The sequence below is a fragment of the Eufriesea mexicana genome, unplaced genomic scaffold, assembly GCF_001483705.2.
Source record: "Eufriesea mexicana isolate 0111107269 unplaced genomic scaffold, ASM148370v2 scaffold474474812, whole genome shotgun sequence".
Lineage (NCBI taxonomy): Eukaryota > Metazoa > Arthropoda > Insecta > Hymenoptera > Apidae > Eufriesea > Eufriesea mexicana.
The window spans coordinates 197,953-211,973 of NW_016907966.1; the positions used below are offsets into that span (position 1 = coordinate 197,953).

Sequence of the window (14,021 nt, forward strand, 5' to 3'; positions counted from 1 at the left end):
ACAAAGGATTAATATGAATATAAACAAGTATAAACATACTACATATTTGCTTAAAAATGCAGATTTTAGAAAATGTATCTCACAAATACAAGGAACCAAACCTGCAAAATGAATGCATTTTATGATTAGTTATAATTATTCTAATGTTACTAGTGCCATTAACGTTTTAATTATATCAATAACTTCTTATATATGTATAATACATATTTACAGATAAATACAAAATTAATAATTTCCACTGTACATAAATGCTATAACAATGTGGATGGAATTACTTTTTTGTTTTTTGGTGTTTCAAACATTTTCAATGATTTAGTATTTCATACAAAAGTTGTAAACAGTTCAGTTTGATTTATTAATCATCATTTATAATCTTTGAGGTTGTTATATTTTCACATTTTCAATACTTTTCTTTTATAATTATTATGAAATTATTGATATAATATAAATATGACTTTTATTCCATTCATTTATCAATGGGTATTACCCTGTTAAATATTTAATAATAAATGTAAGAAGTTAAAATTGAATCATAAAATAATTTGTGCATAATCATTTTTGTAACATTGTAACTAAAAAAAATTATTATAATATATTTCTAGTTAACTACATGTTTAATAATTAAGAGAAATTATATTTACATAGAATTTTTATGTTTTACACTATTTAATATGTAATTTTGTGGTCTTGATTTTTTATTTTTTAGTTTATCATGAATTTTCTTTCAAGAAACTAAACTTAGACTCAAAATATTAGTTGCACTATGTGTATGATTATAAAGACCGTTTACTAAAAATAAAAAATATCTATGTGTTGCAGTAAAAATTTGTCAAAGGCAATGCATCAAAGTAAAGTTTCTTTATATAACATCAATACATTTTTTGACACTGCCAGTACATCATAACACTGCCTTTTTTTATATGAAATATACATTATACACAATAAATATAACAGAAACAGTCTTATTTACATACACATATCAGAATAAAGACATATTACTTTACTATTGGTACTCTTCATTCAAATATGGAAGTTATAATGTATTGATCATGATACTGTCAGAAATTCTATAAAAAAATATCTACACCATTGTGTAATTATACATATACAATTCCAATTGTAAGTTCGATATTATTATACACTATACATATCATTTCAATTTTTTTAGGAACATTTTGCATGCAGTTATCCAAGAATCAACTTCTAGTATTTCTATTAAATTCTTCACTTAATGCTTCAAAATCAAGATCTGTATCTAAATTTGAATTATTTGATATCAAATTGTTTTCTAAAATATTATCTGGCATGATATTTTTCAATCGTTCAGATACTAATTCATCGACTAAATTTGATTGATCTACTAGATGCAATTGTTCTACTAATTTTTCATCAATTAATAAGTTTTTATCTATTACTCCACTTGTATTTAAAATGTCTAAATGTGCTATGTGATCATACTGAGTTATTTTTGACATATCTAAATTTTCTGAACTGCCAAATATACTAGTATCACAATTACTAGAAATTATTGGTACTGCATCTTGAAGCATAGGTAGATTATCTGAAATTTTGCAACCAGAAGTAGCAGGCATTATTTTGCAAGAACCTGTATCTAATGATGCAGATTGAGTTTTAACACAATTTATATCTGATGAAGTCATAGGAATTATTTTAGAAACCAGTTTTTGGAATCCTTTAACAAAATTCTGAGATCCATTTTCCATGCTGTTCAAACCATTTTGCATTTTATCAAAATTTTGAGTCTCTTGCTTTGTATAAGTTTCCATGGAACCATTTTCTAATTTAACAAAACCTTGCTCCGTTGGTTCTAATTTTATGAAAGCTTGTTCCATATGATCTATCTTAGATTGCTCATAATTATCTTCAATTTTACAAAAATTTGACGATCCTAAGCTGTTTCCTAGTTTTGTAAAATTCTCTTTATGAGACTCTGTTTTTTGATAATTCGAAACTTTGGGTAAAGTAATATCCACCTTTTGAAATCCAGGATTATCTGAAATTTGACTTTGAATCTCTGGATTTGAAATTAAAAGTTTAGATACATTGTTAGATTTATTATTCTCTGCATTATTCACAGGACTAGGATTTCTTCGCATTAATGTTAAAGCTGATAGCACCTCTGGACAAGTAGGATTTGTTACAGAGTCACTTCTTCTATCACTTAAAAAGTCTGAAACACTGAGATCTGAACTTTCAGAAAAACCACTAGACATTCGCTCTTCCATATTATCCTTAGCATCTTCAGAATTATCTGTCTTCTGAAGTTTAAGAGGTGGTTCTCCATTCTCATAAGTAGTACAAATAGAAGTATCAACCTTTTTCAGAGCTTCATTGTTAATTTTATATAAACCTGGATTAAGACCTAAAGCATCACAAAGTGATTCTTCATTAATATCAATTAAATCTTTGTTTGATTCTTCATCACTGTTTGTAACTGTTAATATTGTTCCAGCCTTTTCTCGTATTTTATCCATTAATTGTTTTAATTCGTCCAAAAATATTCTTACATTGTTTTCAGACTTTAGTACTAATAAATCAAACAATGATTGTGCGTTAAGTACCGGTTTTGCAGCTATTTTAATTATTTCGAGATCTTCACATACGGAAATAGCTTCCTGTAATTTTATTTGACGTCTTTCCGATTTAGCTTCTGGTGTAACATAAGCCCAAGGACCTCGCTTTTTTCCTTTACGTTTTAAAGGATCTTGTCCCCCATTTTGTTTTAATTCAGGTTCAGGTGTTGGTGGAGGTAGTTGCTCAGGACTTCCATGATCAGGATGCATTTCAAAATGCCTTGCCATACGAGTACGTCCTAAATATATTTTATTACATGTAGGACATCTGAAATGATCTGATATTTTTCTTTTTGGTACTTCCAGTCCTGTTAATAACTCTTTAGGTGATTCTTCTTCCTCAAGTTTATCATTATTAGTATTATAATCACTATAGCCACCATCTGAATCATCTAAATCAGGTTGCAAAAAGTCTAAATGATGTAAATGTTTATAATCTCGTACCATATGTCTAGGAGGTCGAGAAAGTCTTCCAGATCGTGTTCTGGCTACAACTTTTTTCCTTTCATCCTAAACAAAATATTAGTATAGTAACATTATAAAATAGTTTCAATATGTAGAAAAATATATATAAGTATTACCTTTAATTCTTCCTGTTCTTCATCAGGAATTGGAGGCAATTTAGGTGGAAGTAAAGAAGGTCTGATAGCACTTTTTTTTGGTCTACCTCTTTTTCCACCTCGATTTTTTAATAAGTTTCCTGGATTTCTAATTTGTAAATCTAATTCTTCAGGAAATACAACTCTAAACATATATATAAATTGTTTACATATAAAATTTCATAATACGTAATAAATGTATGTACTGACCTATATACTACTCTTTCATTTGATGTAGTTGCTTCTTGACTGCGTTGTTGCAAAACATGTGCAATTTGTTTCAATTGTGTTGGTGTTAGACGTTGCATACTAGAATAAATATAATTATTGTAAAATAAAAAAATTTGGTAAATACATTATTATTTCTGTACTATTCATATACCTATGAAATGTTTGACCTTGCTGAACTATTTGTATTGGATTTTCACTAGAACCTAATGGTTTGGATGCATCTGTAGATTCATTTGCTATTGTTGTGGATTTAATAGGAGTTCCTTTACTTTTTTTATTCACTTTAAGATTTGTGCCATTTACTACAAGATTAAGTTTTTGTCTAATAGTTTCACCCTGAACTGATTTAGCAGATTCAAATGTACTGCTCTGTTGTGTCTTTTGTGAAGTGTTTTGTGAATTACTTGAAATGTTGGCAACATTTTGAGTTGCAAGAGTTACATTTTGTTTAGTTGTATTATTAAATGCAATTTTTGCTTGAGGTTTTAAAATAGATATAGGTGTTGAAGAAATTTGAGTTGGTTTTAAAATAGATGTAGAATTTGTTGTTGTTGTTTTTAAATCTTGTGTCTTAACAATCGATGCAGTTCGAAGTACAACTGGTGTATCAGAATTAGCTGTAGTTTTTGGTGTTCCAATTGTACCTGTAGTTTTTTTGCCAATTGTAGTTCTAGTTTTAAGTAACTGAGGAGGGATTTGTACTGACTTCAAAAATTGTGCAGGAATAGCTGTAGCCACATTAGTATTATTAAGAATCTGATTAGTCTTTGGAAGCACAGTTGATGCACTTTTTAACACTGGAGTTAAAAACTGTTGCACATTTCCTCTTTGAAGAGGTTGCGATGTTTTTACAATTGGAGATAAACGTATTTGTGAAGTAACAAGATTTTGTGTTGCTCCAGATGTTGTATTTACTATCGTATTTGAAATATGTGGTGTACCAACAGATTGACCTTGTATTTCACAAGTACCAGTTAAAAGCTGAGAATGATTTAACAATTGTGCAGATATTCCACTGGTATTTAACAGCTGAGCTGTTATAGGTGTAGCTTTAATTATTTGTGGTGATAAATTATTTAATATTGTAGCCTTTGAAAGAAGTACAGAATTAGGGTTTGAATTAGTATTAAGTGAATGCACAGCATTAATAGAATTAACAGTTGTATTAGTGAGTTTATTAGAACTTTGAAGTAATCTAATATTTTTAGCTGGTTTCAATATAGTTTGTGCAGGTTTTATAATAAATTGTGAAGATGGTAAAATCACAGGTAGTTTTTGTAAGATTTGCGCTTGTGTATTAGGTATTGTATTAAGTTGACTTTGTGCAATATTATCTTCAATAGTATATTGCAAATCATTTTCATGAATATTTTTTACATGCGTAACATCTGCTTTTATTGTATGTACTTTAGGCTGCTCCAAAACTATTGTCTGTGTAGCTGAACTTTGATGTATTATATTATTATGATGTTCAATTATTTGTTGAGATTCATGGCTTTGACTATTTAAGTTCATTTCTTCTATTGATATATCATTCTCAACTATTTGATCTTGAAGTTGTTCTGCTTCAGAAACTTTCTGCATATGCCAATCTTGAAAATCAATACACTCTGTTTTAATCAACCCAGTGCCACTGGACTTTTGTACTTCTTCGGGTTGATAATTTAATTGATCGATTGTTATAGATTCCTGAGAAGATAACGAATTTTGGTCCTGTACATTAATATTATCTTTTGTAGAAACATTTTCTGGTATGTTTGAAGTAGTATTATCTTGATCTTGTTGATATATAACCTCTTCATTCGAGTTTACCTCGAAGGTTAATCCTAAGGCGGCTGCTTGTTCCGGAGTTAAGTGAATAGTTTGAGAATCATTGTCATCATTTTGTAAAAATGCAACAAATTCATTATCATGATCGTCATCATCAACAACTTGTTGGAACGCTTGTTGGAGCAAATCGGAAGCACCAGTAGAAGATGCATCGTTTGTAAACACAGTAGAATTCGAAATTTCTGCCATATCCTAAATTTTATAGCTTATTAGCTTATAAAATATAATTACACAATAATGACAATCACTTTCATCTTCTTCAATAATATATTACATGAATCTTTTCTCAAAAAATCTCTTTATAATTTACGTTTATTTCATTTCGCTGTGCACGTTTTTCGCGCAAACAGAAACACATGAAATATATGAAGTTTGCCACAGGTGTAGCAAAGAAAATGGCGACAGTATCAGTAAGATACAGTTCCAGAGTTGGTAATTCGCATTTATGTCTATTTTCATTGCACCGTTTATTTAATACAATATTAAATTGTAGCAATAGTAATACCGTAATATAATTGTAATATAGTATTGTAGTTACACAAAGTATTTTTATATATGATGAAATTACAAATTTTAGTGTAATATATTCCTACATATGTTGTTATAAAAATATATTTTGCACGATAATGAAATTGTAATAAATTATGAACAAATAACACATCAAAAAATCTATAAATGATATTTTAATATGTTGTACAAATTTTATTGTACAATTCTTTATTTCCGAATCCTAATTGATTAAAAAGGAATATTTATTTTCGTGTATCAACTTGGTCATATTTTAGTCCAATCGTCACTTGCATTGATATTATATCAAACTACTGTGTATGATTTATTACGGTTTTATAAAGTTGTGTATACGGATACATATAATTTACGTTGATATTAATTGCAATTAATGCACAGTTTTTTTAATTTGTAGTTGTGCGATAATATTGTAAATTTCGCGAATCCAAAGTCTATCCTAACATAAAAGGAATATTAAATAAATAAAATATACAAAGTACGAATATGGTAAGTATCATCAATGATTCAATTTGCTATGATGACAATTTATATTATCTCATTTACAGATAAATTATTCTAAACGAAATAATGCTATATTTTATGTGCACGTACGCGCTTTGTGTGTGTGTCGCGCGCGCACGCTCGTGTGTAGAATAATAAAATTGTTGTCTAACAATGAAGTAATAGTATATTTGTAGCAATTATTTCAATATTTAAACTAATTTTTTTTAATGTAAATAATTTAATGTAATTTTGCCATTTATTTTAATTTTAAATTTTATTATCAAAATATTTATAAATCTAACACATTATAAGATATTAAATAAGTATTAAAAAACAAATAAAATAAAAAATAAAAACAACTGTCTATACCACTCTTCAATTAACTTTAAGTATGTATTAGTTATTATAATATTTATATTAATAAAAACATTGTTGTTGTAGGACGATGATGATCAGTATCAAGCTGGATACGATGTAGGTTCTTTTCCTAAGGATTTTGGATATGCTCCGTTTGATGGAGAAACAGAAGGATCCATGGATCCTTTAGCAGGAGAACAAAAACCTAGAATATTATTAATGGGTCTCCGAAGGTATCTAAATGTTTAAAATATTTATGTTTTAATAATATTAATTATTAGATTACTATTAATCCTATTATTAATTATATGAAATTAATATCAATTTTAGGAGTGGAAAGTCATCAATACAGAAAGTAGTTTTTCATAAGATGTCACCAAATGAAACACTATTTCTAGAGAGCACGAATAAAATTATTAAAGATGATATAAGTAATTCTAGTTTTGTTCAGTTTCAAATTTGGGACTTTCCAGGGCAAATTGACTTCTTTGACCCTACTTTTGATAGTGATATGATATTTGGTGGTTGTGGAGCATTAGTTTTTGTTATTGATGCACAGGATGATTATATGGAAGCACTTAATAAACTTCATTTAACAGTCACAAAAGCATATAAAGTTAATCAAGCAATAAAGTTTGAAGTATTCATACATAAGGTTGATGGCTTATCCGATGATTGTAAGATGGAAACACAAAGAGATATACATACTAGAGCAAATGATGATCTTGCAGATTCTGGTAAATAAAAAATAACTAATATAGAATTCTTATTTTATCAATAACTATTTACAAATGTTTATATACATATATTTCAGGATGTGACCAAATACATTTAAGTTTTCATTTAACATCTATATATGATCATAGTATATTTGAAGCATTTAGTAAAGTTGTACAAAAATTGATACCACAGTTACCAACTCTAGAAAATTTACTTAACATACTTATATCAGTAAGAAATAATATGAATATGTAAAGATTTACGATATGCTTTTATAAAGTAACATTTAATTTATTTTTTAGAATTCTGCTATTGAAAAGGCATTTTTGTTTGATGTAGTATCTAAAATTTACATTGCAACTGATAGTTCTCCTGTAGATATGCAAAGTTATGAACTATGTTGTGATATGATTGATGTTGTTATTGATGTGTCTTACATATATGGGTATGTTTTATAAAAACTTCTGTATAAAAGTTCATATATATTCTTATATTCATTCTATTATACATAGTGTTACATATTAATTTTAGTTTGAGAGAGGATTTAGAGGCTGCAGCATTTGATAATCAAAGTTCTAGCTTAATTAAATTAAATAATGGAACAATTTTATACTTACGAGAAGTTAATAAATTCTTGGCTTTAGTCTGTATTTTACGTGAAGATAATTTTGACAGACAAGGTAACATAATCTTCTTGTGATAAATTTATTAAGAAGAGTAATAGTGATAATATATAATAACTATATAATATTAATTATTAATTATTAATTTTATATTTAAATTCTCTTTTCAATTTATAGGTGTAATTGACTATAACTTTCTTTGCTTTCGTAAAGCAATACAACAGGTCTTTGAATTACGCAATAAAGCTTTAACTACCACAAGTGTTAATAATCATTCAACACCACCTATTAATTTGAATGAAACTACAAATGCACCTACAGTATCACAAAGTGGAACATTGGGACAAAATGGTACTGTTGTAATTGCACAGAGTTTTGCACAGAATAGAATTTTTCTTTAGATGTTTGGGCAAAAAGAATTTTTCACTTTTATTTTACATACTGGTAATAATATATCATAATCATGTTATTCATAATTTAATTTTATAAATATTTACTTAATACAAGATGTACTTATTTTATTACTTCTTACCAACTTTTTAAATGAGATTAATTTAAGTAAATTACATAAATGTGTGTGTATATATGTATAGACATATATGTACAATACACCACACACGCACGCACCTACGTGTGTCTTAAAATAAATTATTCTCACTTACAAAAATAGTAATTCACATGTCTATTAACAATTACTATTAATTATTGTTATAAAGCCTTTCATTATTTTTCAATTTCTTAATATAAATTAATACAGAAATAATAGTTCTCAATAAACATTTATTTCATATCTTATGTTCGTCAGTATATATTTTGTAATCATATTTGATTAAATTCGATTATAATTTATTTATATCATAGTAATTTATCATTATTAATAAAATCTTGCATTTCGCGATGTAAGATATATGGAGATAAATTGATTGTAACAATGTTCTCTTCTAATTGATGCCAACGTATATATGAAAATGTTTGTTCATATTCATTTAGAGTAATATGATTTGGTAAAGAATTTTCAGCATTTAAACTGAAATATACAAGTTTTAAAATTTCAAATTTAGTACTAATGTTTTTAAATCTCATTATAAGTTCATTGTTTTTAAAAATTATTATTCTATTTAATATAAATAATTTTACTTACAAGTTTAATAAATAATATCTTTTAAAATAGTTTTCTTACCTGTTACTATACCACTCTACCTTGTGTATAATTTTTGGAATTGGTATAGATAAGCCTGATGGTGGTAAATATTGATAAGCTATTTCAATTAGTAAGCTGCGACTAAGATTATTAAATGGACACATAGTAATATTATTTTCTATATAAACATTTTTTGTGCTAATTTGATATTGTAGTATCATTTCATCTGAAAAGAATTTATAGGGATTGACTAGGACTTTAGAGCAGAAGGAATAAATTCATGAAGTAAATTAAGAAAGAAATAAAATAAAAAGAAATTTAATTTTTATTGTATAATATGAACTGGTATGTTTTTGATGTATAAATTATTTAACAAAATATACAATATTACAAGTTTCATAAATATTCTAATAAATTTACATAAATTATAAAATACATTTAAAAATGTTTAGGATACACAATCTATACACACATGTTTTATTAAAAGAAACTGTAGCTCAATTAATTACAAAGCATTAGTAAGAGAAATATATTGCTGGTATTCTTGTTAATGAATGAATTGTATTTTTATTTGGCACTTAGTTATTCGTAAAAATAAATAAAAATGTTTTGTGATAATGCAATTTGTTATAATGTTACTTCTTAAAGAATATAGCATTATTATTGGACACAAAAATTTTTTAAATATATCAATGTTAAACATACGACATATTGCAGTTAAATGCAGAGCTTAAGCCAGTCACTGTGAACAAAGCAATTAAAAAAAAAAGAAAAACATTAAATAATAATCTAAATTAACATGCGTAATGTATTTATTTTTAGAGTTTAGTACTAATCATAAAAAGTCTTCATAAGGTAGTGCAATGAAACATTTATAACTTTATAATTTTATTTCCTTGATACTGAAATAATTGTATCAAATTTGGGAATATCAGTTTGAAATGAGTCATATAGTGCTGTTAATAGAATTTCAGACTTACAATAATTTGCATCCTTATTCTGAACTGCATTATGTAAAGCTAAAGCAAGGTATGTGTGATATTTGTTATAACTGCTTTCTAACACATCTAATTCTTCGCTAGCAAATGTTAATTTTTTATAATCCCATCGAACTCGAATATGATTGCACATTTCAATTAACTAAAATAAATTTATGTATGTTATGTATTTGTATAAAACATCGTATTAGATAATAACCTTTGACATATATACATACATTATTTATTGTTGCCATTAAATCTTCATACTCTGTAGTTAGTAAACAATGTTCATGTACTTTTTTTAAGTATTCATTATGAACTGTAATTTCAGAAATTTATTATGTTATTTAAATTATTATGTATATATATAAGATTTATTATTTAAATTATAATTATACCTGATATAATTGTGTCTAAACTTTCAGCTTGTATCAAAGATTTCTCTAATACAAGACTTAAATTTTGTAATACTTGACCTGATAAATAAGTATGTACAGAAGTAATTGCATGTAACAAACAGAATCGTAAACTTTCAATACGTCTTATATGAAACTGTTCTAATTTGTTCTTTTTATACATTGATCTTGAACCTTCTAAATCTATAAGTAATACCATTATATATAATATTCTATTAAAAATATGAATACTTTTATATTCAATACTTTTTCTTACCACTAAATCTTAAATTATTTAATGTCCACAAAGCCCATTTTAATTTTAATTGAAATCTAAATATTTCATTATATTTTATAAAAGTCTTTTCGTTTAATACAATATTTATAGGCCATCCTATTGCATAATGTAATGTTATATTGTCAATAGCCATTAATACTTGATTTGTATAAGTATTAGAAACTGTAACAGACCATCGCGAACTTGAATCTGACCACCATTGAGAAAGGATTTCTTCAAGTATACATGACAAAAAGTATGAATTATTCCACATTTGATTAGTTTCAATCTAAACAAAATTTATATAATAAAAATTTGATAATTAAGAATGTGATACATTGTCTGTTGATTATTTTATACTGTACCTCATGGAACAATCTTTGGTAAAATTTATTCATGATATGACCTGCTTCCATCATATAAACAGATCTCATTAACATTAAATGTAATTCTAATTTATATTCTTCAGACATAATATTTTTAACTAATTTACTGGCGCCATTATATCGTGAAACCAAAATTTCTGCTAAAATATTTTCTAATATTTTTCTAAATGGTAATATATAATTTGATATTCTTTCAAACCTAAAATATTACATTTTATACTTAAAAAATATTTTTACAAGAAACTTTATTTAAAATGTATAATAAAAGTACTTTTTGAAAATACTAGTTTCTACTTTGATATCTTGAATTTTGGAAACACCAGCACTGTTAATAATCTTCAAATGCTTTTAATAAAAACGGATTATTAAATTCAGTTAATTGTTTTATGATATTTTTTTTCATATCTTCATCATATTCATTTTCTATAATTTCTTCTTTCTCAGGTGAAGATACCTTTTCTTCTTCTTGTTGTTCATTGATATCATATTTAGAAATCTCTGTTTCTAATTTAGTGTAAAATTCATCAACTAAAGATTTTGTCAATTCTAAAAAAGTATATGAAGTATTAATACAAATTGTAATGATATGAAAAATGAGATATATAAAAATATTATATACCTCTATCCCTAATATTAATTTTCCATATATCTGTAACTCTATCCAAAGATATTAACAATTCAATGCTCTGTCCGATATATTGTACCTTTTTTATTAAGAATTGCATAATTGGATCTGCTAAACATATACTATCTAAAGATCTCAATGAAAATGTTTCATATTGTGAGCTATTTTCTGAAACTACATTATTTGATAACCTAGAATGAATCAATTTTTTTATCATTTATAATCATTTTACTCCATATTCAATATAATTTTACCTTGTGATTATAAATTCTTCTCTCCAATCTTCAAATCGACCCTCACTTAACCATGTGTCAATTATATTTAAATAAACAGTAAGACTAGATAAATATAAACTGATACAAATATTTGTTCTTTCTGGATTGTGTGAATTTTGTATTTCAAAATACAATGACGATAATAGTTTAGATGCACATTTCCAATTTGGATAAAGTTTCCAATTAGATATAGACTTTTTATGAATTTCATATAAAATTTTTACACTATATAAATGTTTTTTTAAACTTGACGATAAAGACAAAAATGTAAGGTTGCTATCTGAAAGACAATATAAATATAAAATAATAATTATAACAAAAATATTTATGAGATTATTAATCTGAAAAAGATTTTATTATACCTTGTTTCATAAGACTTTTTTCTATATCAATTATTTCCTTTTTAAAATTCATCAAATGTTGCCTCAGAATGGCATTATATGTTTCATATGTCAAAGGTGGTTTTTTACAAAAATCATCATGCTCTGAATATAATCTAATTCCAAATTGTTCTATGTCATATATCATTGAGAAATACTTACAAAATGGTGAAAGAATATTATTAAATGCAGCCTATAATATTTTACTACTATTATTCTTAAATAATTAAAAATCATGCATATATTAAATGTATCTCAATGTTGATTCTACATTAAGTAATTACTCACAGTAGTTAAACTAGGTATAGATATATCAGGACAAATAGAAAATTCTGTTTCTTCATTCTGTCGAAATACTACCATTTGCATTGGAGCATAAAACATCCATAATAATTCCCTACATACTAGATACTCGCTGAGTGTCCCCAATGCATAAAAATCTCTACCATTTGCTTTATGCCTGTTTAGTGTGAATATATTTAAGATATTTTAATAAAATATGAAGAAAAAATAATTTCAATAAAAATAAATAGCTACCAAATTTCACAAAGATGAGCATCACAAAATCTACTTTTTACTGGATATTTTCGCCATTCTAATTCATTCCACCAAGTGTTTTGAACATTTGACAATAACCAATTTTTAGACTTAAGTTCTTCATTCAGGACTAAAGATAATTTATTTAGTTCTTTGTCAACAGATGATATGCATATTGCTTTATTTGAATCTGTAACATTTATAGGTGTTTCAAAGTTTGTACATATATCCACAGTGTCTTCTGTATCATCAGTCCATTCCTGTTAGAAATGAAATATCTGTTTTAATTAAATACAAATATACTATAAGTAAATAACTAACAATATTTACACTATCTGTATCACTCTTATAATCATTGAAAAAATCTTCTTGACCCTCTTTTAAATATTCAGACCAATCAATTTCCTCAGTCACTTCACTTTCATTTTCACCTGTTATATTGAAAGTACATTCTCCACGTGTCAATTTTAAAGACTCTAAATCAGATTTACAAGTTTCCTTAGCTAATTCCAATAATAGAGTTAATAGATGCCACTGTAAATCATATTGTGGATGTTGTTCAAAATTAAAACTTAATAAAAATGTATCAACAAGTTCCTCAAATTTTTTTGCTACGTCATATTTTCCATGGATTGAAAACTTTATAATCAGAGCTTTAATAGCTTCTTTTGTACTATTACTGTCAACAGATAAATATCGGTGATATTTAATATTTGTCATACAGAATCGTTCACAAATTCGAAATCCTTCTTCATTTTCCTAAAAAATTATACCAAAAATGAAACATGTGCATTATTTATGAAAATTTGTATCTATTATTCTATTAATTAATAAATTACATTTCAAACAAATATTACCTCAAAGGAAGTAATTGCTGTTATTAATTGTTTCATATCACTGTGAATATCATTCAATATTTTTGTACCCATTCTTGTCCAAATGTAAAAAGTAAAAAATTAAGATAAAAGATTAATTGCACACTAAAGGTGCAGAAAATATCTGAAAAGAAAAGAAAATAAAAACAAACAATTACTTTCAAAAGAAAGTATTTGAACCCTAA

At 26.0% G+C, this 14,021-nt stretch overlaps 3 protein-coding genes across 3 annotated transcripts; 1 reads left to right on the forward strand and 2 right to left on the reverse strand.

Annotated features, from left to right (window-relative positions):
• Positions 1-1,196: 1,196 nt before the first annotated feature.
• On the reverse strand, positions 1,197-5,460 carry LOC108549232 (uncharacterized). The gene is made up of 4 exons (XM_017902526.1): positions 3,576-5,460; positions 3,404-3,502; positions 3,176-3,338; positions 1,197-3,104 (listed from the first exon to the last, which is right to left on the reverse strand). The coding sequence occupies exons 1-4, from the start codon at positions 5,441-5,443 to the stop codon at positions 1,197-1,199; spliced, it is 4,038 nt and encodes a 1,345-aa protein (XP_017758015.1). The 5' UTR covers positions 5,444-5,460.
• A 189-nt stretch (positions 5,461-5,649) lies between these two features.
• RagC-D (Ras-related GTP binding C/D) lies at positions 5,650-8,404 on the forward strand. The gene is made up of 7 exons (XM_017901856.1): positions 5,650-5,664; positions 6,707-6,855; positions 6,953-7,359; positions 7,437-7,573; positions 7,645-7,787; positions 7,874-8,022; positions 8,143-8,404. Exons 1-7 carry the CDS (start codon positions 5,650-5,652, stop codon positions 8,364-8,366), a joined length of 1,224 nt encoding a protein of 407 aa, XP_017757345.1. The 3' UTR covers positions 8,367-8,404.
• Positions 8,405-9,793: 1,389 nt separating this feature from the next.
• Grip128 (gamma-tubulin complex component 5) lies at positions 9,794-13,890 on the reverse strand. The gene is given in 15 exon segments (XM_017902650.1): positions 9,794-9,848; positions 10,087-10,246; positions 10,323-10,405; positions 10,485-10,685; positions 10,759-11,047; positions 11,124-11,343; positions 11,416-11,475; positions 11,477-11,690; positions 11,764-11,960; positions 12,024-12,324; positions 12,407-12,617; positions 12,713-12,884; positions 12,962-13,221; positions 13,292-13,720; positions 13,819-13,890. Coding segments are annotated over 15 exon segments (2,916 nt in total). The 3' UTR covers positions 9,794-9,801.
• Between the last annotated feature and the right edge of the window lie 131 nt (positions 13,891-14,021).

Coding starts and splice junctions, on each gene's coding strand:
- LOC108549232 (XM_017902526.1), bottom strand. CDS start 5,443: ATGGCAGAAATTTCGAATTCTACTGTGTTTACAAACGATGCATCTTCT. Junction 3,339..3,403: donor AATGAAAGAGTAGTATATAG/GTCAGTACATAC, acceptor ATATATGTTTAG/AGTTGTATTTCCTGAAGAAT. Junction 3,105..3,175: donor AAGAACAGGAAGAATTAAAG/GTAATACTTATA, acceptor TATTTTGTTTAG/GATGAAAGGAAAAAAGTTGT.
- RagC-D (XM_017901856.1), top strand. Junction 7,360..7,436: donor TGATGATCTTGCAGATTCTG/GTAAATAAAAAA, acceptor CATATATTTCAG/GATGTGACCAAATACATTTA. Junction 7,574..7,644: donor TACTTAACATACTTATATCA/GTAAGAAATAAT, acceptor TTTATTTTTTAG/AATTCTGCTATTGAAAAGGC.